General features: G+C 49.8%; 9 protein-coding genes across 9 annotated transcripts; 4 read left to right on the forward strand and 5 right to left on the reverse strand.

The window, feature by feature from the left end:
* Positions 1-3,244: 3,244 nt before the first annotated feature.
* Positions 3,245-4,785, reverse strand: N7506_008491 (uncharacterized protein; the record flags this gene model as incomplete). The annotated part of the gene is made up of 3 exons (XM_056957784.1): positions 3,245-3,365; positions 3,420-3,617; positions 3,683-4,785. 3 exons carry the CDS (start codon positions 4,783-4,785, stop codon positions 3,245-3,247), a joined length of 1,422 nt encoding a protein of 473 aa, XP_056807174.1.
* A 2,243-nt stretch (positions 4,786-7,028) lies between these two features.
* Positions 7,029-8,232, reverse strand: N7506_008492 (phosphotransferase family protein; the record flags this gene model as incomplete). The annotated part of the gene is made up of 2 exons (XM_056957785.1): positions 7,029-8,078; positions 8,134-8,232. 2 exons carry the CDS (start codon positions 8,230-8,232, stop codon positions 7,029-7,031), a joined length of 1,149 nt encoding a protein of 382 aa, XP_056807175.1.
* Positions 8,233-9,494: 1,262 nt separating this feature from the next.
* N7506_008493 (pyridoxal kinase) lies at positions 9,495-10,857 on the reverse strand (the record flags this gene model as incomplete). The annotated part of the gene is made up of 6 exons (XM_056957786.1): positions 9,495-10,134; positions 10,180-10,297; positions 10,345-10,557; positions 10,610-10,689; positions 10,749-10,759; positions 10,807-10,857. The coding sequence occupies 6 exons, from the start codon at positions 10,855-10,857 to the stop codon at positions 9,495-9,497; spliced, it is 1,113 nt and encodes a 370-aa protein (XP_056807176.1).
* Positions 10,858-11,911: 1,054 nt separating this feature from the next.
* On the forward strand, positions 11,912-12,829 carry N7506_008494 (uncharacterized protein; the record flags this gene model as incomplete). The annotated part of the gene is made up of 1 exon (XM_056957787.1): positions 11,912-12,829. One exon carries the CDS (start codon positions 11,912-11,914, stop codon positions 12,827-12,829), a length of 918 nt encoding a protein of 305 aa, XP_056807177.1.
* Positions 12,830-13,204: 375 nt separating this feature from the next.
* On the reverse strand, positions 13,205-15,394 carry N7506_008495 (AFI1/MesA family protein; the record flags this gene model as incomplete). Its single annotated transcript, XM_056957788.1, has 3 exons — positions 13,205-14,896; positions 14,946-15,006; positions 15,060-15,394. 3 exons carry the CDS (start codon positions 15,392-15,394, stop codon positions 13,205-13,207), a joined length of 2,088 nt encoding a protein of 695 aa, XP_056807178.1.
* Positions 15,395-16,276: 882 nt separating this feature from the next.
* On the forward strand, positions 16,277-17,294 carry N7506_008496 (uncharacterized protein; the record flags this gene model as incomplete). The annotated part of the gene is made up of 3 exons (XM_056957789.1): positions 16,277-16,279; positions 16,342-16,813; positions 16,870-17,294. The coding sequence occupies 3 exons, from the start codon at positions 16,277-16,279 to the stop codon at positions 17,292-17,294; spliced, it is 900 nt and encodes a 299-aa protein (XP_056807179.1).
* A 365-nt stretch (positions 17,295-17,659) lies between these two features.
* On the forward strand, positions 17,660-19,086 carry N7506_008497 (uncharacterized protein; the record flags this gene model as incomplete). Its single annotated transcript, XM_056957790.1, has 3 exons — positions 17,660-18,103; positions 18,156-18,916; positions 18,963-19,086. The coding sequence occupies 3 exons, from the start codon at positions 17,660-17,662 to the stop codon at positions 19,084-19,086; spliced, it is 1,329 nt and encodes a 442-aa protein (XP_056807180.1).
* A 471-nt stretch (positions 19,087-19,557) lies between these two features.
* On the forward strand, positions 19,558-20,990 carry N7506_008498 (Cytochrome P450; the record flags this gene model as incomplete). Its single annotated transcript, XM_056957791.1, has 2 exons — positions 19,558-20,613; positions 20,637-20,990. The coding sequence occupies 2 exons, from the start codon at positions 19,558-19,560 to the stop codon at positions 20,988-20,990; spliced, it is 1,410 nt and encodes a 469-aa protein (XP_056807181.1).
* Positions 20,991-21,516: 526 nt separating this feature from the next.
* Positions 21,517-22,756, reverse strand: N7506_008499 (Nucleotide-binding alpha-beta plait; the record flags this gene model as incomplete). Its single annotated transcript, XM_056957792.1, has 4 exons — positions 21,517-22,195; positions 22,244-22,421; positions 22,474-22,630; positions 22,679-22,756. 4 exons carry the CDS (start codon positions 22,754-22,756, stop codon positions 21,517-21,519), a joined length of 1,092 nt encoding a protein of 363 aa, XP_056807182.1.
* Between the last annotated feature and the right edge of the window lie 203 nt (positions 22,757-22,959).

The following is a 22,959-nucleotide window of genomic DNA, read 5'->3' on the forward strand; positions in this document are numbered from 1 at the left end:
GAAAGACCTAAAATCCGTGTCCCTATTTGACTGTTGTCTCTGTATTGAACTCTCAGTCTTTGTGACTTCATTGAAATGGTTCGTATTCACAGGCCATGATCTTTCAGAGGTCACAGGGGTAGAAATAGCAGGCCAAGTCCCGAAATCTGCATATGATTCGGCAGACAACGGGGCCGAAAAAGGCTCTGTATCAAGTGGTTGCAGCCAGGTAGGGCATAGTGTAGATTCCTCGACAAAACCCGACGCTTTATTTGCAGACATCTCATCCGGATCTTGAAGCCACCTCGATATAATGGACCGAATAAGACGATAACACCCATCAGTATTCCCCCGGAACCTGGTCATATTGGCATGGTTTGTGTCAATGCTGCAGCTTTCATGCCCCCTCAAAACGGCAGAGTGCTCTTCCACAATCTTGCCCACTTCATCATTCATCTCAAAGGCCTCATAAAAGCAGAATATTCTGAGAGAAAGATCGCCGCGGTACAACATGAATTGGAAATCATTCCCAATGCTTTGAGAGCTGCTCGACACCGGGTAAAATGTCCCGTCCATTTCCTTCTGTGTGGAATGAGACGTTCCCAGGCATCTTGCGAGTTTCTCTCTATGTAGGGCAATCGAAGACCCATAATGCGGCGTGCCCATGAATATGACTCCAATAGCACATGATGATATTTGCCATAGTCCGTCTATGGTATTGCTGAGTACCAATGTTTGTTGGCATACCAGACCTCCTACACTGTGGGCAATGAAGAGTATTGGTCTTGTCGAGCAGTTGGTTCGCTCGCTGACAATTGAATATCCCAATGACTGGCCGCAGTCATATAGCCGATCTGAGGAAGTTGTCGAAAACCTAAATACGTCGACGTCGTACCCGTAAGTCATGATGCGCGCTCTGGGAAAGTCTTTAGGCAGGAGATCTCGAGGCCATAATGTGCCATTGCTGTGAGTCCACGTCTTCTCTCGGTTGCCGGTCAGTCCATGAACGAAGACTATGCTGCTGGAGGTTAGTTTTCGAGGTGTTGATCAACCCATTAACGCCTTTCAGACAGTAGACTCACTCGAGGTCGGCATTGGAAGGATTATAGAGTGTCTTCATCCCCATAGGACCATCAGTAGAATATCTTGGCACAGTAAGCTTAGTTCTGTATCATTGATTGCTCTTTTATGGCTCACAGATTCTGTTCTTGATTATGAGAGTTCCCTTTGAACTTGCTTTTGAATAGCCTCATATCGCCAGGGCGAGAAAAAAACACGCAAGGTGATAGACAGACTACAGAGTAGGCCGTGGTGAAAGAATGGCCGAGGTTCTCAGTATATGAAACACTGATATTAGCGCTGTTGCTGCCCAGCTGAACACGTACCCCTGTCCGGGGCTGAAGAACCCCCGCCCCGTCTCTATCAAGTATGATACTCAATGAATCCGCCCATATCAAAACGTTCAAAACAAGTCACACAAGAACCGCGGCATGATCGTCCCCATTTTCTCCGCCGCTTAGCCGCCAATGAGTCTATTTCGGTCGCGACCTCGACGCTGGCCTGGACGAGACTTGAACATGCTTGTAGATATCTTGCTGCAATGGAAATATCTCAAGCTGGAGCATATTTATGATCATCACCATGGCATGGTCAAGCGTATTGGTTGCTCGTTTTCCCTCGAAACAAAGGGGGCCCAGCAGATCAGAGAATCAAACATGTGCTAGAACACCAGCAGTGCATCTCAGGGCCCTGGGCAACGGACAACCGGGGGAAGGGGGGCTTGATTTTTAGTCTCGATATGGATCTTGAACCCTAATCTCAAACCAGCCAAGATCTGTCGAGTTGAGCAGCTTCAGTTCCAACTTACTTGGGAAAAATGACATATTATCGAAAAGGGAGAAAATATGTAATATAATGTAGTGTATTTTGAGACGAGGAGAGAAAGCATAGAGAGAGATGAGAGAGAGGGAGAGATGAACGAGAGGGAGATGAGAGCTCTCGATCTACGCCATCCACCTGCTGGGAGCCTGACAAACCAGGCAGCCAAGGGCTCCGACACGGGCTCCGACAATTTTCTTGAATAGAGGATGATATGACTTGAAAGAGAGGAGTCTGGATACTCGAGGACGCTTGCCCAACAGTCGGAACCCTCTTTTTTTCTTGCCCGTCATTTTTACCTGCCGGGAAGTGAGTGTCTGTTATCAAGTATAAACATCACACTGTGCTACCTTAGACACCACGGTAGCTATCTATGCGCTCTATGTGTTCTCTTTTTCAGCTTGCTTACAACTGTCCCCGAAGGTTCCGTCACCGTAGAGCCCCACTAATGTGTTAATCTGTGCCAATTCTCGCCTATATTCGCCATCACAAGTCCACCCATCGAGACTGTGGAGACTGTTCCACAAGCAGTTCATCATCCACCAGTTCCAAGAGGGCCACGGAGACCACAAATCTAGTGCTACAATAAATGGAAAAAACTTGAAAAGCTATCACGAACGACCAAGCACTGACACGTGGATAATCAGCCGTGAGAAAACCGAACCCTATGAGTATCCCGATAACCAGAATAATGGGTCCGAGAGTTCGAAAGATTTCACGCAAGTATGTGTGCCCGATAGGCTGCACGTAGATCGCACGAGTACCCAGGGAAATCCAAAAACGAACCCCCGCAGCCGCCTGGAGCCCCAATCCAATAATAGACCCAGCTCAGACCGCGGTGGGATGACATCGCCAGAGCCCTCCCACCGAAGATCCCGAAGAGTGATGCTACAGGGGTGTCAAGGCTTTTTGAGAAGGAAAACGCAGCGGCACGGCATAATCGAGAATGAGGCCACACGGGGCAATCGATTGATCAGACAAGTGTATAGAAAAGTAGAACGCTAACGAATGACACATGTAACATGAACATCTAACAAAGAAACAGGTGGTATCATAGCACCAAAAGAGACAAAAGTACGTGTACCACGGCGGGTAAGCGGGAAAAAGGGCGGATAAGAGAGGTATCACAGGAGGAATTCATCACGCGTGAATACAATGCGAAAACGCAGTACGCCGTGGCATGTAGATGTGGTACATCGGTGCTAAAGCTAGAAAACACCATGGCAAATGTAAGCGAGAGGCTGTGGATGGTAATGATGAGCGAGGGAGGGGGAGAGTGTGTGTATGTGAGTGTATGTGAGTGTGTATGAGGAAGCGAGAGAGAGAGAGAGAGAGAGAGAGAGAGAGAGAGAGAGAGAGAGAGGAAGAGGATGGGGGAGAGAGGGAGTTAGATAGTATTATTCATTCTTCGCTTCCGACCTCGAGCACTACCCAAAGGGCGTTGAGCAAGGACTTGACGGAGAATGGGATCATCTTTGTTTTTGTCGACGTGGTGTACACGGACGTGTCTGTGAGAGTCTGTGAGCTGATGTCAGATTACTCGGATTACGGGCGGTACAAACCGTTGAAGATTATCGGGGCGCGGGTATTTGTGTTGCTGGTCTGGACAGAAGGGACAGACGTAGCCCGGGGAGTTGTGGACTAGCCCGTGACGCATCATTTCGTTTTTGCGCTTGAAGCCCTTGCCGCCGAGAGAGCGCGGACACCCTTCCACCGGACAGAAGTGGGGGCGGTCTTGCGAGTGCACGTTTGCATGAGAGCTGAGGATTTATTGTAAGTTTCATTCTCAGGTTGTTTGTGTATGTGTGATGTTTCAGCTGCTTACTTGAGGAGATACTGGGTTTGGAACGGCGCAGCCGTACATCCTGGGTGGGTGCACTTATAGCTACCTACGGGCCCGCCGTTAGGTTGCGTGACAAGCGACATCCGGTCGCCCATACCAACGCCGACTTGTTCTGTCGGCGTGGGATAACTGGTCGCTGGGCTTGTGGCGGTCATTGGCGACGCCTCATATGGCGTCTGGGCCGACATCATCTCAGATGCTGGCGCGCGCCAAAACGAAGTGTGTGAAGCTGGAGAAGGATTGGTAGAGCTATCCTTCATGCTCACCGGGGATATATGAGCATAAGGACTTGCGGCAATGGGGAATTTTCCCGAATAAGGGTATGGGGAATTAGCCTCGGAAGCTGCAGATCCGGGCAATGGGGAGAATGGATAAGGGGACGGCATTGTGTTGACTGCTGGGGGTGGGCCAAAGTCGGCGGACAATGCGCTGAGAGCTTTGTGAATTGAAGGTAGTGGTTGAGTGTTGCCCGTACTGTCGGGTGGTTTCGTCTGACTGAATGCATCAGGCGATTTGATGGGCTGTAGTAATGGAAATGAAGGTCGATGTTTCAGCTCTGGAGAGTGTTTGGTGAAATCTGCTGAAGGTCGTCGGAGCTCGCTGACTGAATTATATCGACTTCTTGGGGCCATCTCCCGCTTAATCCCATCAGGCGGCGGAGCCTGCGTATATGGAGTGGCACCTTCAGGATCTGTGACTCCAATGAGAGGCGGGGCTCCATGTTCCGGCTCCCTTGGTCGAGGAGCCAGCTCAACCGGAGTAGGCTTTTTGATGAAGAAATCTGGCGGTTGAGTAGGCTGTTTCCGGTCTCTGGTAAATGGCTCCAAGGGCGAAACTCTTGCAATCTCAGCAATATGTGGTAAATTCGGTGCTAGATACCCCATCAGCACTCGGTCGCCCTCGAAGGTTGAGCGCTGAGGTTCCGGCTGGTGCTTACGGGATTGACCCGTTGCATCGGCCACTTTTTCTTTTTCAGGGTCGACAAATGGCGGTGTCGACGGTTTGTCTCCATAATTGGGCTTTATCGCTACCAGCGGTGGCGACTTATTACAAGCTTCATCCGAATCATACATAGTGGACGTCATAATAAAAGTGGGTGCATCAGGCACCCTGTTTTATAGTGATTGATCTGCTTGATCTGACAGGCAATCACACATCAGAAGGTGGGAGAGAAAAGCCTATAGAGTTTGAGTTAGAACGTATGATCCGAGAATCGGATTGAACAATGCAGGCGAGTCTCTGGTATAATGCGAGTGGCCGTCTGCAGAGAGAGGAAAGAGAGCGAGCGGAGAAGGAGGGGTTGCTCCAGACGCGGAGAACAGTAGCGCGGCTCAAAAAAAAAAAGCAATCGACAAGGAACAAGGACCCAAAAGACTTAGGGAATCGGAAAGAACAGGGAAACAGGGAAAAGGGTAAGAGGTATCAAGTATGGATGAAGGCCGAGGGAAAACAAAAGGTAAAAAGCAAAAAGCAAAAAGAAAAGAAACAGGAATCTAAGACAAGCGCAGAACCTCCGCAGAAAGACAAGTGCACTTACCCAAGCGGAAAGGTGGACGGGTAGCGATATGGGTCCCGTGAGGCTCAAAGAACAAATGTCACAGCGCCCATCTGCAGATGATATATCCCAGATGATAGTTCCTCGCTTCCGCAAGGGAGGGAAATCAGAGCAGGAGGCAGAAGAGTTCACTCCGATCTCACGTTTTCCCCCACGTGAGATGATTCAAAAGGAGATGAGAGAGAGATAGAGAACCGTATAAGGTCCGAGACAGAAAGGAGGGAAAAAATTAACCAAAAAAAATAGGGAAGCAAAAGAAAAAGGAGAATAAACGTCGAGGGGGATGCGGCTCTCTCTTCGGGCTCCATCAAGAGGATAATTACCAGCCGGTGGAGTCCTTACCGGTATGGTACGTGCGGAGTACCGTCACATTACCGCGGAGTACGGAGTACAAGTACAAACAAATACTTCTTCTTGTCTATAAACCCTCGAGAGAGATCGTGATATACTCCTTAATCTATTTAATTCCGACCATTGGACCTATTCTTGTCACACACTCACTTATATCCACATAATAGAATCATCACCATAATCATCAACCCCACCGCTATTCCTGGTTCCTCGGAGTCAACACCCGGGGGAGTACAACTGGCCTAAAAGTCGTAGCCTCTCTCCACTCTCCCCAGTCCTTTTACCGTTGTGCAGGCCCACAACGGTCTGTTCTCTTTTTCTCATTTCATTTCCTTGTTCTGTCCCGTCCGCCATTTTCTGATTTGTGTTGAAATTTATTTATCATAATTATTTACAGTATGATTATATTTTATTTTGGCTATATTATTTCCCACTTGCTAACCCACAATTTCAATTTCCATCCCGGTTTCAACGAGGAACTCCCACGTCAGACTCAGGATCATCACTTTTCCCGGTTTGAGGCGCTGTCTGCGGCAAGGAGATCGGCCGGCCCACGTTGTTTCAGAGCCTCGTTAAACAAGAGCCCTGGAGAGTGACATGCCATTGTGCATGATACTAGTGCCGTTGCTAAGGATAGTCGGTCTCCCCTAACTAAATACTGTCTACGGGCTATAGGCAAGAGCAGCTGATTTCCACGGACACCACCCGAAACCCTCTCCACTTGATGTCTTAAAAATTACCCATACGTGGTATTTACCGGTAAGAGTGGGAAAAGAGAAGAAAGTGGAGTTCTTCACACCCCCCTCAGCCTCACTTAACGCGTAGAGCCGCAGGGCAATTGGCCTTCCCCCCCTCTTTGCTGTGCGAATCACACTGCAACCGCCGACTATTTTGCCCTAAACTTTGTTGGTTTCACATAAGCCCCCTGGAATCATCTGCTTTCTGATCTCATATTTTTCTCATATCTTATAAGGTGGTCGAGGCCCTTCGTCCCTATCGGGTCAAGTGCTGACACCACGTCAGGCGTCAGAAGTACAAGGTTCTCATGCTTGTACTTCTGCTCTGCTGTTTCATACCATGTTCTTTTGGAAATCATTCCTACATCGGTCGATCACCTCTCCAAGACTATATCGGTCTCGGACTAGACAGTAATCGGTGATTCGGGTCAGATTCAGATCTAGATGTCCAAACATGCATGAAGCTAAGATAGGCGAAGGGCCCAAACAGACCTCGGGAAACAAATAAGCAGAAAAGAGAAAGAAAAAAAAGAAAATAATCCTGAGGACATTTAATATATGTACAAGAGTTAAAGTGTGATTTCGTATATTCGTATATACACAATACCGAGAGATCGAGCCCATCCAGCCACCAACATCATCCACCCACCTCCAGGGCTGCACCTGGGCACAGCTAGCCACTTACTTACAATTTCCCCCTCAGGCTCTCATTCTTAACAGCCTGAACTCTCTCCCAAGCGCCCTCCGCGAACGGTTTCGCCCGCTTGGCATAATCCTCAGCACGGGCACTACTAGCCTGCCGCCCAGCAAACCGGGCCGCAATGCCCTGCATAATCACGGAGCCCCGGAACGCAAAGAATGCGTCGCCCCACGCGACGTCAGAGCCAGTCTCGTACCCGGACGTCTCGGCGTACCAGCGGATGCACTCCTCGCGACCCGGCAGGCCTGGAACAACCCCCGGCTTGAACTGTGACAGTTGGCTATCGGCGCCTTCCATCGTGTAGGGGCTAGTCAGGTTACAGAAGTCCGACAGCGGGTGGCCCACCGTTGCCATTTCCCAGTCCAGAATGCCGATCACTCGCGGCTCCGTCTTGTGGAAGATCATGTTGTCGATTTTGTAGTCGCCGTGCACGAGGGTGCCGCGGTCTTTGGGCTGCGTGGACTTCTGTGAGAAGAAGGTGACCATGTCGTCGAAGTGGGGGAGTTCGCCAACGGGCTCTTTGGTGTCGGCGTCCACGACGGCGGCTTGCGCTTTCGAAATGGTGGTGAAGGTTGCGATCTGGCGGTCGAAGAAGCCTGTCGGCTTGCCGAAGGTCTCGAGTCCGACGGTTTTGGGGATCACGCTGTGGAACTTGGCTAGGGTTTGTACTGCGTTCTTCCACCTGCGGTTTTGGTCAGTATGGGTGGTCCTCGATGCGGCCTGGTTTGCAGTGACGTACAGTGCATGTCTTTCCTCCGCACTCACGCCCGGCATTGCTGGGTCGGTGAAATGTCGCCCGTCTAGGAACTCCATGATGTAGAAAGGTGTCCCGATGACATTGCTGTCCTCGCATAGACAGTACGCCTTGGGAACAGGGACGTTGGTATCGCCTAATGCTCGGATGATCTTGTACTCGCGTTCGACTTTATGAGCTGTCTTCGAGACCAGCTTGCCGGGGGGCTTCTTGCGAAGCACGACTTGCTTGCCATCGGCGGCCGTGAGCAAATAGGTAGGATTTGATTGACCGAAACCGAACTACAAGAACAGGTCATTAGTCTGGGTGTTATAGAACTGACTGGGCAAGACTTACCTGCTTGATCTCGAGAGGAGTCTTGATCTCCGACACATTCTGGTCAATGTATCGCTCCAACGAGGGAATATCTATAGGCTGACGGACTTCTCCCGCCATGATTGCAAAGATATGAGAAGGAACAAACAGCGAAAGGAAAACAAATATGTATTTGAGGTAGTATTAACCGCACGGGAAGTACTCCGTACAGGGGAATGCAAGCAATAAATGCGACGACCAATGTTACCGGGGAACCTCGGCCCCAGCTTGTCCTCGGCGTCACCGCTTCAGAGCGGGGATGCAAAAGCCAAACAGGACAAACAGGACAAACGTCGCGTCGCAGCGGTGAACCGCGCGCGCGCGTGGAGCTCACCGCAATTTTTTGGAAAAGCTAGGGGCATCACTTGCTTGAGAGTGGGGTATTTGACCAAACCATCCACTTCCAATTGATCTTACTTTCACATATTCCATTCTCCGTACCATGACCAACGAAACCGAAACCAAGCCCGCTCACAACCCTCCCTCATTGCCAGCCTCCCCGAACGCGAAACGCTCCAAGCCCGACATGACTGCTCCCGCCGTGACTTCAATTCAGCAGCCGCTGCCCCCACTTCTCGTGAAGAAGCTCGTTGAGACCGCGCAGGCTCCGACCCGAGGCTCGGCCTTTGCTGCCGGTTACGATCTCTACGCTGCGAAGGAGACTGTTATCCCCGCTAAGGGCAAGGCCGGCGTTGATACTGGCATTGCTATCGCTGTGCCCGAGGGAACCTGTATGTGTGGTCTGGGAAAAGTCGAGACAATTTGCTGACAAGATTGCAGACGGCCGCATTGCGCCCCGTAGCGGACTTGCCGCCAAGCACTTCATTGACACCGGTGCCGGTGTCATTGATGCTGACTACCGCGGTGAGGTCAAGGTGCTTCTGTTTAACCACTCTGACGTCGATTTCCCTGTGAAGGCGGGTGACCGTGTGGCCCAGCTTGTGCTGGAGCGAGTACGTTTGATCCTAGCCATTGATCCGGTGTTATACTGACCGTTTTAGATCTACACCCCCGAGGTTAGCGTTGTCGAGGAACTGGAGGAGAGTGTGCGTGGTGCCGGTGGTTTCGGCAGCACCGGTGTTTAAGAACAAAACATCCTCAAAAGGATAAAAATTAAGACTAGATGCCTGGTTATGATTAATATGTGATTGACTACGACGAAAGAATTGAAAGCGAAGAGCCAGACCGAACATATGGGCAGCCTTCCATGAGTTTCAAATCAAATATATGTACAAGCCAAATAGGCCTCCGAAATCCCCCTTGTGGGGACTGATGACATCTATCTATCATGCAACATGATGCAAAACAAATAACCCATCAAAATAAACCTTTGAAACAAAAAATTACTGCAAATGCTTGGGTAGATCTTCCTTCCGCCAGTTCTGTACCTCGAACTGAATCTTAGGGTCCCTCAAAACCTTAGTATTCCTCACGAGCCTCACTTCGGCAGCCTTAGTGCGACGCAGATAACCCCTCTTAGCAGCCTCCTCTTCAGAAAGCTGCTCATTCGTCGCCGGCACCTCAGTTGCCAATTCAGCATCGCGGCTCTCGAGCGTCCGCTCCAACACGCTGTGCATGCTAGACAGGACCTTAATAGCAGCCTTGGCAAGCGGCAGGTCCACCGCAGCGACACTATCGGGAGAGACCCAAGACTTAGTAGCACGTAGATCATTGCCTGTATCCGAGACAGCCTCGCTCAGTCGGGCGACTGTCAGTGCAGCGAACATATCGCCGGTGCCGCTGAAGAAACAGTCTAGGGCTGGAACGTCCACACGGAAGATACGTGGGGACCCATCGGACTTGGTGGTGGAGCCGATCACTGTCAAGAAGTTCTCTGGGGGTGGAGGTGTGGAGCCACTTTGGGAGAGCTTAAAGAGTTGCACGGAAGTGATGATGACATGGGGCACAGAGTAGATGCGATGAATGGCGGTGATTGCTTCAGCCAGGGTTTCCAGCGAAGTGATTTGAACACCGGAGAGTACTCTGGTACAATGAGCAAGAGTCAAAGAGGTTGATTGGGCAACTTACTCGGCTTCAAATTGGTTAGGCAGGATCAGGTCTGCAAATGGGACGATCTTCTTATAAGCGGGGATTACATCGTCGTTCACGTACAGACGACCTTGGTCACCCATGACCGGGTCCAGGACTGGATTGGTCAGCAATTTTACAGGTAATATTGGTCGACATTCTTACCCCAGAAAAAGGAGCCTGGTTTATTTTCTGCCTTTTGCTGCAGATCGATTCCAATGGCTCCTACGGACTCGACGGCTGCTGCGCTTGGGGCATAGCCGGATAGCATGACATCAAAATCAGTGAGGTTACTCTGGCAAAGGCCCTGGTAGAGGTCCGAGATCTCCTGTGCAGTAGCACGGGTTCCCTTGAGCTGGCGGTACCCAGAGTGGTTACCTGCAATTGGCGTGAGTCAGAATGCCAATGTCATGATTGCAACGCAACGTACTGAAGTGGACAGTGTTCAAGGCGGCAACTTCACAGCCAAGAGATTGCATGACAAAGGTCGCCATTGTGTTTCCGACATGACTGCAGGTGAACGTTAGTTGCAGGTCATGAGATGTAGAATTGATAATGGGTCATCCTACCCGTAGACGACCTGTTGCGATATTAGTTGGGGCTCAAAACAGTGGGCTCTTCACTTACATGACTTGCCACGGCGAGCACCCGTGTTTCGGGCACTAATTGATCTGACATCGTGATGCAATTGTGGGAAGAGAAAGCGTTGGAGTTGTATGCGATAATGTGGGGGAAGTTCGCCGCCGAAATTCCTCTTACCTAATTGGCTTATCGGGGAGATTAATGTTCTACGCAGTTCTATTAGGAAGATGAAAGATAGTATAGAAGTAGACCAAATTAGTATAGACAGAATGTAAAGTTAAGAAGTAATTATCATAGCAGCATGGAGTATATAGCCCATGGCACGGAGTAGATGGCAATGTGAAATGAGTACGGAGTACATCACCCGGGCAGACCCCCTCCATCCGATCTGCAAAAAATCGGGCTCGTGTTACAAAAATCTCCTTGCTTCGTGACCGCAACCCTCCTTAATTTCACCTGCACAATTCCACCTGCAGTTCGACCTTGTGCTTCAGCCCGACTCGAGACCCTGACAGAGCAGCACGAGAATGTCAGAAAAAGAGAAATGAGAAAAAAGCATCGAAGCCATGATCAGCGGTCCCCGGTCTGGACTTGCCAATGACCCAAAACAGAAAACCCAGGGCTGATGGCTGCCGGCCAAATGACGAAGTCCCAAAAATGCCCCTGAGCCGAAAAGTCCCACCGAACGGTCTAGTTCCGTGAGCACAGGACTGTTCCGGTCTTAGACCAACTGCTAAAGTCGCACTAAACTGCTTCCGCCGATTTTACGCATTGGCTTCCCAGGTTCTCGGCCTTGGCTGCTGTTAGTGCTCACGTTTAGCTTTGCGAGATATAGGAATTATTAGATCTCGAACAACCCCGAGTTTCTTCAACTTCTCTGTTGGGCTTTGGAGGAGGGCACTTACTTCACCAGCTACGATGTCATAACATCACCCGGCGCTTTGTTCCTATTACACTCGTTACCACACACTCATTTCAAATTGCGAAACACACCGTCACTCCTTTTCTGCTTTCTATTCCATTGTCTGTGGCAATTGACTTGGGCATTGGCATCAACATTGACATTGCCTGTGGCCTTGGCTTTGGTATAGATCACTCAATATACCTCTGCCGTATTCCAGCCATGATTTCTTCTCGACGTTGCGCCAAAATGGCCCGATCCAACCTCTACCTAATCTTAATTACCATTTTCTGTCTTTCAATGGCAACCGCCCAACCAGTGGAGCCAAATGCGAATGTACAGTCGGGCAGACATCCGAGTGGGGAGATCGTCACAGATCGACAATCAACACATCAAAAAGCACCACGAGCCATCGCCACGGCATCAAACACTACAGACACCGACATGCCTCTTCCATACGATACCCTAGCCTACAATTTCGCCAACACAACCTCCTGCATAGACTTCTACAGTGCATGGCGCGCGAACAAAACAATAACAGACTGCCACGCCGTCTCGCTCCTCCTCGAGAACTCCAACGCCTTCTTCCACGCCCTCAGATCCAACACTACCATCTCCAGCATCCTCAACTCATCCTGCACCCAAGATGTAAACAAGTGCGCCGCCATCATGACTGATCTCGCCAACGACCTCCTCAAAGATGAAAACTGTCGCGAAGACTACCATAACGGAAACTCAGTCGTCAAAGGCACATACCGCGACCTGGTCGCCTACGAGCCCATGTATCGCGCGACATGCTTGAGGAACCCGTCTACTCAGCAGTATTGCTTTGTCGACGCGGCTTTGAATTCCACTTCACCGGATGATTATAATGTTTACTTTATGACGCTGGGCAATGCGCTCAGCGCGGGCTCGAAACCTACTTGCAGTAGGTGCTTGCAGTCCACTATGGATGTGTACTCTGGTTGGGCCAAGGTTGATGGTCAGTCGCTTGCTACGACGTATTTACCTTCTGCCGGGGTTATCAATGCACATTGTGGGGCCGGGTTCGCGGTGACCAATATCACTGTTGGATCTGATGCTGTCACCGGTAGTGCCGGGATTGCTGTTCCATTACCTGGTCTTGCGATGGTGATATCAGCGCTTCTTGCGTTTACCTTCGTCTAGCTGTGAATATCGCAGGGTTGTTTTGTCTATAGACCTTTTTTCTTTCCCGAATCCTGTCTGGGTTACGGTCATGCTTCATGTCAGCGAGAGCGTTTGTGGGGTTATTTATCTGTACGTAATCTTAGTGCTATTGTCTATATTTTATGATTTGAATACTTTATCTGAACTGCCTTCCAAGATTTGTATGTAGAATATTCATTGTATTCCAAGAGCTCATCTATAGAATGGAATTGGAATCGTGTCTTGGGAACATAGCCCATTTTCATAGTCGTCATGTGCTGAGACCTAACAGGCCCAGCGAAGACAGTAAAGGAAAGTTAGAAAAAAAACGCTCACAAATGTAGAAACACAAAACAATAATCCACTTGGAAAACCTCAACTCCTTCGTGAGATACTGCCACCCATAGCAACGCCAACAAGACTTTGCGGCTCCCCTCCAAAGCTAGCACCCGGGCTAGTCGGAATGGTAGGAGAAGCCGCGCCGGACACAGGACTCTGCGCAGCAGCGTCCCGCTCCCTTTTTACACGAATGTACCCCAATTTCGCAAAGCGACCAACCTGGGTCCAGAAATGGCGTCCGGCGGGATGGGCCGCGATGCGGTCAAGTAGATCGACAGTAGCTTCGCGAACAACCTGATCAGGGTGGAAAAGACCCATGCTGATGTAGAAAAGACCAGCCTGGTTTTCCGGTGCAACACAAAGTAGCTGGCAAATACCGGCATAGTCCTTGACTGCATGAGAGAGAGCGAGGTAGATGGAAGCCGCTTCTGGATGTGAGAGTTTGAGAGTACGCAGACGATCGTGGTGGTGATTGATATCAGGACGCTGGATTGGGCGTGCGGGAAAGTACATCGCGGCGATATCCTGGATGTAAGAGTAGTAGGAGCGGGTGTTGCGCCAGCCTTCGATCCGGGAGACTGAGGCTGACAGCTCGCGCTGCTTGGCAACCTCGTCCGTCCACACGTAGCCATGGCCGCGGAGGGACGTTGGGTCTGCTGCGTCGCTTTGATGACCGGTGGGGCTATCTGGGGAGAGCTCTTCGCCGGGTCCAATTATGTACAGATTCGAGGCGCCGTAGACGGCTTCTTCGAAGGCAGCTGCCACACGCACAAATTTGGTGATATAGGCACGCCATTTGGCACGCACGGCATTCTCGCCATGACGCTGGGTTATACTGCGGAGGATGTCTTCCATGAAGAGAGTGTCGCCTGTCGGGTCTTGAGTCGTGTTTGTGTTATTAGGCAGAAGGGAGTTCTGCTGCTGGAAGAAGAGAAGCCCCTCTGTCACTGGAGCTGGTTCGACATGGCTTGAGATCTTGATCCGGCCAGTGGGGAGATCGCACATGATGTCCCACCATTCCGGATGGTTAGCGAACGTAGGGTTCGTGACTCCTGCGATGAAGCCGGGGACCTTGAGAAGATCGTCGATTTTAGTAAGATCAGTATAAGGGAAAGCATGGCGAGTGAATCCCCGTAGAATGCCCCCAGATGCTAGGGCACAAGCTGCCAGGACTGCCTCGGCGACTTCTCCTGACGGCCTGTTGTGCCCGAGGAACACAACTCGCTTTTGGGTGAGAATAGCATTGACAAGAACAATGATAGGGTGTGTGAATGGACCGCTGGTCGTCAAATGCGGGTGAGCAGGGAATGCCTGCGGAGAGGTCGCATGGGGGACAGCAAACGTCTGAACAAGCTTGATGAGAGAGAAGTCACCAACAGTCTCCGGCCAGATCACTGTGGGAATTTTGACTGGGATGGGAATGTCGTTGTAGACCACCTTCGACTCGTACTCATGTGTATCACGCGGCAAAACATATCGGCTCATTTTCTTGGGGGATGGCGGACATTCGCCGTCTTGGCTATCTTCTTCTTCCCGTTGGCGAATCATCTGTTCAAATTTCTCCAGGAACATGTCTTTGGTGTTGCTGGACTGCAGAATGTGACGTTCCAATATAGACATTTTCGGCATGAGCGAGAGATCCATGGCATTGACAGCATCATAGAGGGACGCAAGTGTTTCTGGATACGGCGATTTGAAATAATCCTCTAGCGCTAGAAGAAGGAGGGGCTGTTTTGGTCAGATCTAGCTGCACCTTAGTAGAGCTTGGGAGGCTTACTTTATAAATATGGAGGAACGAGTGGCGCGTGCAGATCGCCATGGCTTTCACCACCGCACCACTACCTGTTGTTAGCCCGTGCACAAGAGAGATTCGCGATCAAGATAGACATACCGCCGAACCGTGTTATCCTGCTTTGTATTGACCAGATTCAACACATACATCAAGGGTGGCCCTTCACCACCCTCGTCGTCGCTGCTATCTGGGTCATCAGATGCATAATCCGAGTTCTCGTGTTGGATGTCGGCCCCCTCCTGATTCCCACGGTATTTTGACTTTCTCTTTTTCTTCTTTCCTTCCACTGAGTCGGTTTCCCCATCACCGCTAGTGTCTTTGTGCAAAAAGAACATTGTCCAGTCCTGACTCCGCACGTGCGTCTGATCGGGCAACATCAACTCGGCAAGCATGCTCTCGTCACCACTGATTGCCGCGGGGTACTGGTGCTCCATGATCGGTCCCCGGTCAATGTGGAAGGACGCAACGAGGATATATTCCACATGGCGCTCCGGCGAGTCGAGTGGGTATTGCGCCTTACAACGGCGGGGCTTGAAGGACGAGACCGCATTCTCCGTAGATATTCGGCGATAGGATCCGTGGGAGCTGCTAGGTGATCGGCCGATGAAGGAAGGGGGCTGGTGAGAGCCGGGGCAGCCCTGTCGTCTGACGATTTGAGGCGGAGAGCGAGTCGTTTGACGGTCGATATGGCAACGTCGTAGCCATCTTCGGAGGTATGTGTTGAGACGATTGCTCCGGGGGGCTATAAATCGAGAAGCATACCGAGGGGGTACAATCTGAAACTCGGAGACAGACCCAGTGAGCCAATGGTCAATGCTTAGGCCAATGAGTGTAGGCGATGGTTATTCAGGGGTTAAGAAAAAGGACGATCTCCCCGCTGTGGAGAATCTACCGATAACACAGATGGGGGATGCGATACTGTTAAGAGTTCTCTACAGAATGTTCAGCATCATAACTTTAAGCAAAAAATATGATCTATCAGCTTGTCATCCCTTTCAGTGCCCTATAAGATCTGATACATCTCATCGAAGATGATCTACAGCGCAATGTGATTGCACATGCAGATATGGTCCATGACGTTTTCTGACCGGCAGAAAGTTGGGCACATTCAATATCTCGACAAAATGAGGTTACAGGATTGCAAAGATAACGGACACTACTCCGTAGTTGCTATGGAGGAGATCTCGTATGCAGCGATGAAATTCGAGAAACAAAATGGACGAGGGCATCAGAGCGGTGAAGAAGGCGGTGACCAAATCGTTGCTTGTTTACGGCGATAACAGCGTCATTGTTTACATCCAACACAACTTTCCGCTATGGTATGTAAAAGGCCATAATTTCGACGTCAGAGACCTTACTGACAAAATTGATACTACTATAGGCCAATAATCCCACTTTCAAACCATCGCCATTGTCCTTTGGGTCTCCGAGGGCATCGCCCTTCCGGAGACCCTCTACGCCGAATTCCCCGCCCTCTGCTAATCGTGGAGGCAATACCCCAGGAAGCTCGCCTGGTCGAGGCTATACCCCTATGGTCTCACCAAGCAAGCTCAATCAGACATACACAGTAGAGGATGGTGGATCGCAATCTCCCAAAAGCCGATCTCCAATCGCTCAGCCCAACTTTGGCAGAGAGCTTCCTCCCTCACCGACCAAAGGAGCACGGTCTCCAGGGAACTTGTCCCCGATTGCCAGTAGCAGGACTACTGGTTTCACAGGTCCTGCTGGAGATGCAGCTGCAAAGCTCCTCCCACACCAAGTAAGGGAGATCAGAGAGGCGTTCCAAGTATTGGACCGAGACAACGATGGCTTGGTCAATAAGGATGATGTTATTGACGTGCTTACAACTTTGGGTACGGATGTGTTCTTCAATATTACAGTTGACGGGAACTAACCCTACCATGAATAGGCCAAGACTCGTCGCCGTCCACGGTTTCGCGCTTCTTCCCGGCTACAGGAAGCCAAACTATCAATTTCCCAAATTTCTTGAATACCTTGTCCGCACTCATGGCCTCGATGTCACCTTCCCAGGAGCTTCTCAATGCCCTGGCTGCATTCGACGATGACGATGACGGTCAAATTGACATCACAGAGCTTCGGGATGCTCTTTTACATACGAGCCCAGAGGATGGAGAGACACGATTGAGCGAGAGGGAAATCGACGAAGTATTCAAAGGGTTTACCGGACGTCGAGCATTTGCTGGAAGGGGTTCGAAGAGTGGAGGGATGGGCAAGAGGGGCGAAGTCTTCCAGTATCATGACTTTGTGCGCAGCGTGGTCGGCGGAGATAGCGGCAATAATGCGAAACGAGAGGGAGATGCAGCACAGGCATGATGCCTAGGTCGTTTGGGTTTCAATCGAGTGGGCGTTGGGAATTCATGCTGTATTCATTGTCTTTCTTTTTTTGGAGGCTGTCTGAATACCTTTGACATAGGAAGCAATTATAGGTAATAATAAGCTTCACAATGCATCACTATTAACAACAGAAGTACTCCGTACAAAGTACTAGTCTAACGTATGGACTAAACCGTGGAGGTAGGACGGAGTTAACGCCGCAATTTCGTCGGCAGAAAAGCTCCAGCCACCAGATCTGATACGCTCCACCCGTCAACAGTGTTCTCCTTACATCGTCGTTTGAAACTCCTTACGTCGCCGTTCGATATGTTCTTACGTCGCCCGATCCAGACCTGAGAACCACAATGACGAAACCTCAGCCCTCTTGGAACCTGGGTATTCCAGGCCCTGAAACACCTGCCTCGCCCCGTACCCTCCGAACGCTGCGCAAGATCCAATCTCACCAAGTGCTGTCAAGCTCCAGCGCGCTGATTGCTCAGACACAAGGCCACCAAATTGGGTCCAATGATGATATTGGCTCGGCCGGGATTCCTGGCTCCGCAACAAGAGCGCGTGCACATCGACGAGCTCGATCAAACAGCGATGCAGCGGCGCGTGAAGCTGCCACAACACCACCTACAACACAGAGAAGGCCCGCGCGCAAAACAGGATCAGGAATTGGACTGAAGCGCTCATTATTGGAGAACTTCTTGCGCGATGGCCCCCAGAGTGATAATCCTCGTGAAGGGCTACAAGAGCTCAAATACCTCGTTCTATCCAGCCGAGTGGATGCTGATGGAGATGGCATGGTAATTATCCTCTACCTTGAATGGGCGATAGACAGCTAACATAAAACATCAGTCGCCTTATAGAATCTATCTCTGGTTGATCCTTCTTGACGTTCCCGCCATGCCCACTGATGACTATCTTGCACTTATTCACCGTGGTCGATCTCCTGCCTACGCCAAAATTCGCAACGATACTTTCCGCACTTTAGCGACAGATCCCCTCTTCAAGCGGCGGGTCACTGAAGCAAGTCTCATCCGTCTACTCAATGCAGTGGCGTGGAAACTCCATGATGCCCGACCGAAACCCCGGTCTCGACCAACCTCGTCCCGACGTCGCGAGATGGAACTTCTAGTGAACACGCCGCCTAGTATCGCAGAGGAGCCAGCATCGCAATTCGGTGGAGAGTTGGAGAAGAATAACGCCTCTACAACTGATTCAGCAATGTATGTCCAGGGCATGAATGTCTTGTGTGCGCCCTTCCTGTATGCTACCCGCAGCGAAGTCGAAGCATTTGCTCTCTTCCATTGCTTCGTCACACGGGAATGTCCCGGTTATATCCGTGGGGCCATGGACGGAGTCCATAAGGGTCTTCGTCTGGTCGACAGATGTCTTGAGATTGTGGAGCCCAAGCTTGCAGCATACCTTTTCTCTAAAGGCATGCATGCTGAGCTGTATGCATTTCCATCGGTGTTGACTCTTTGTGCCTGTACACCACCATTACCAGAGGTGTTGCACTTATGGGACTTCCTGTTTGCATATGGCGCACATCTAAACATCCTATGCATCGTTGCTCAGTTAATACGCATGCGTGATATGATTTTCGAAAGTCCCAGGTAAATATGACCCTTCACCTTCAGGATTATATACTAATTTAACTAGCCCTAACAAAATCCTCCGATCTTTCCCACCTCTTGACGCAAAGGAGATCATTGCATTGACTGTTCTAATTGTGCGTAAGATCCCAGAAGATCTTTATGCAGAGATGATTGCCCATGCAAAATAGACGTGGCCTGGTCTGAAATACCAGCACAGCCAATACCTCCTATGTAATCTTCTTGGCGTTTCTGGTGTTTTTTGCGACATTTGTTTCGATTACTGGGCATGGGATATGGGTATTTGTTACGAACGCTCAAGATACACACTTGTTTGAATGACTGATGATTGTACACAAGGTTTTTTTACATGAATGAAGTGAACTTTTGGATTTATTAAAGTTATTCCTGAACTTAAGCATAAGTTTCTTTACTGATCTCAAAAGTACTTCCAATGTTTCTTGCAACCAGGTACCACTGAGGTATATCCATGGATACTTTTTGTCAGCCAACCAACTTCCAAGGTTGGTCGATGCCCAATAGGCATGGGTCAGACAATCAGTAGAGCAAACGACAACACAATCAAGTGACTCAAGCTCACATCTGCTATAAGTTCTGAGCTATAGAAGTCCCCTTTGGTTTGAGAAGTTTTTCTTCCAACGATGATGCTATCTTCGGAGAAGCTGTTGTTCTCTGACCGAGACATAGCCATTTGTATCGCACATGTCATGTTGATAATACTAAGTGGCATATGGCTGAGACAACGAAACACCATTTTTATATGCCATCGACAACAATCCCCCCAAACAAGTCAGGATCCCTCGATCTGTCGCGAAATAATCGCCGGAGTGATTCAACGCGAGCAGATATCAAACGTGCTATCTCCACATAGGTCTAGAGCAATCGCCAATCGTCGGTTGGGGGTTGCGTTTGGAATCAACAATTCTTTCACCCAAACATCGAGTGCCGGGGCTGCCCCGTTTGTCATAACAGCCAGAAGTCTAATCAATCTCGCCTCATCGGACTGGCTTGCCGTTTCTCATTTTGCAAAGATGATCACAAAGCGCTGGTGTAGCATAGGCTTGCCAAGCCTGGGCGATGGTTTGCTTCGGCCCTGTCTCCAGGCACAGGACGGCTTTGCTTCCCGGATAAACCTTGCAAGCATGGTTCAAATCCTTACAATGAGAGTCGCACTCTTAGTCATGTTCGATAAACATGATCAGGACTCAATAAGCGATTTGAGAATACTCAACCTCACACAGTCCATAAACAGAGTTTGGATTGCCTCCAAGGATAAAGAAGACCACCAATTACCCAAGTTCGAAGACGATGCTCCATTACAACAAGCGCTTTTTGGTGTTTTCGGAACACGATATGACCAATCTAAAGACAACCCAATGAACCTCATTATACCCTCCTTCGAAACGATGTGGAGAGTGGTGTTAAGAGCGGTTCTAGAATTTGGCTTTATCAGAGGAAACGTCCACCCAGATTGGAGAGAAGCTATGGTTGCTTTTGCGATGAAAACAACTAAGGATGAATTTGAGAGAACCTCTTCATCTGCTCTATGCAGCCCGGGATTGAGTTCGCGGGAGACGAATCAGCTCTCAGGTGAGGACAGCAGCACGAATGTCAACAACTCACCATCTGCAAAACACCTCGTCATGGAATGCCTTCGTTTATGCCCCCTACCCGGAGGATTTATCGAGTGTACCAATGTAGTCAAAGCTCGAGGTCACAGACTATTCTCTCTGCGGATATTGAGGGCTGCCATCTTCGCCGTGACATATGGGGCGAAGATGCGAATACCTTCAATCCGGATCGCTGGTTGAATTTGACATCGCTTCAGAAAGAAGCGTTTATGCCATTTGGGTCTGTACCCTTCGAATGTCCAGCAAAGCCCACATTTGGGCCCAGGATGATTGGACTACTGGCTGGTGCTGTGCTGGTAGCTTTTGACAATCGGTCGTCAAGCACTTGCTGGAAGTTGGAATGTGGGGATGGAGATGTACTGGAGCATCTAAAGTCTAGAGAAAGGTTGAGTCTGGAAAGGACTGCTTATGAGAACTTGTATCTAGTCGCCAAGGAGAAATGAAGAGTATTTGATAACTCAGGCCATGATAAACCCGAATTTGGATCAGCGTCGGGGTTGCTTCGAACCTCCTGGGTCTTCAAGATTGTAAAGAAAACTGAGGTGCTCTCACTCTGACTTCAGGGTTTGATTTGGAATACTCTGTTCTCATATTGTCTGCTCGATGGATGCCGCTCAAAATGGCGACGGCACTTCCCCCGGCGCCTGTCCTGATTATTTTTCTCTTCCAGGGCTTTTCAACTTTCAGATACTACTTATGGCTTGATTCATTTCTTCCAAGGTTGGTAAGTTTTGGTTTATGATCAGAAGAGAAGGTGTGGTAGCAATTGTTTTCTGATATGTAATTGCGCTAGGACTGCATTATGTACTCCGTACGGAGTACGGAGTATCCTACACTTTATACGCGCCAAGGATGACAGATCACAATGGATTAATGAGATATATGGTAAAAATAAACAGCAAAGCAGAAAGTAAATAGAAAAGCCTTTTTTTGGCTCCAGGGCTCGAGCCAAATAGTACAAAGGGTCTATCAAGTCGGAGCAGACGTGCACAGCATATCCGACCTCGACTTCCCAGACCCATCGATCACCAGCGGCTTGCAAGTCCTTTGTTCAAGCCCACACATCTCATCAGCCCAAGATAAAGAGTCGCCGCTCTCAGATGTCAAACTGTCAGTACCGGAGGAACTTAATCTTGAGCCACGCGAGGGAGGTCCACGATCAAGTCTGACACTGATACGAGAGCCCATGAACTTCGTGTTGTTGAACATGGTGACGGCACGTTGAGCTTCTTCGTTTGTCTGCATGGTGATTGATGCACGAGTCTGATCGATTTCCAATGCCATATTACACTGCGTGACAATTCCAGCAGATGAGACCAGCTCTTTTAGATTGCCGGGTGTGGTGGATGGGTGGAGATTATCCAGGGTGACTGTGCGACAGTCCGGGAAGAAAGACGGAGATTGAGGGTCTGGTGCTTTGTAAGGCGGAGGGTAGAAGTATTGATCGGCTGTGTGTCCACTGTGTTGTGGAGTCATAGGGTATGGCATCATCCATTGCGGCTCGTATCCGTTCATTGATGGGGATGGGGAGAAGCATTGCATTGGAACCATTTCCGGTAGCATTGGGAGGAACTGTCCCTGAATCGGCATGGGCATCATGGCGCCGTATTCTGGGTATGTGAATGTTGGGGTGGGAGGTTGAGCGGATCTATCGAGTTAGATGGAGTGTGCAGAGATAGGGCTTCGTTTGACTCACTCAGGTGAGACTGGAGACGGTGGCATTGTTGTGTTTCCATAGGCTCGTGGGGGTGTTGAGTGACCTGACATGGTAGATGGGCTTCTGGTAGGTCCGGCGATTGGTTTGGTGGGTGTGCTAGTTCGCGAGAGCGTGACCACCAGACTTTGGCCTTCCCATCCGTTTGTTGAAAGTCGATCTTTAATGTGGTTAGATAGATGGCCTGGGTGTTGGAAATATTCAGTACACACGATATGTTCGCCAGGCCTCGTCCTCATTTTTGATGATAATCTGGCCTAGTCCAGTAGGGAAGCCGTGGCTGTCGTCGTATACTACCGCTTGACGGATATGCAGAGCAGTTTGACGCACAAGATCCTTCAGCTCTTGCCAGCGGCAGTGCGATGGAATCTGATTCTTGTCAGCTTTAAACCAGTGGGCTTTCAGATTCGAACGTACACCTTGCAAAAAAACCACAAACTCGTCATCGGATCTGCGCGATCTGGAGCGACCCTTATCACGACCTAGGAATGGCATGGCTGCAAATATATAGAGTTATGCACAATATCTAAGCGCCGAGTGGGCGCTAGTTTGAAAGAATATAAAGAGAGTCGATGCTGATGGTAGATATTCGACGTTGTAAAACAGTCGGGCTTATCCAAGATTGTGTTCGAGTCCAGAAGACAATTGTCTGTAAGAGGTCCGTGTTAGCTCGGATTCTATAGATGTGATACCTGCGT

The sequence above is a fragment of the Penicillium brevicompactum genome (assembly GCF_028827555.1).
Source record: "Penicillium brevicompactum strain IBT 35665 chromosome Unknown utg000006l_segment0_segment0, whole genome shotgun sequence".
Taxonomy (NCBI): Eukaryota; Fungi; Ascomycota; class Eurotiomycetes; order Eurotiales; family Aspergillaceae; genus Penicillium; species Penicillium brevicompactum.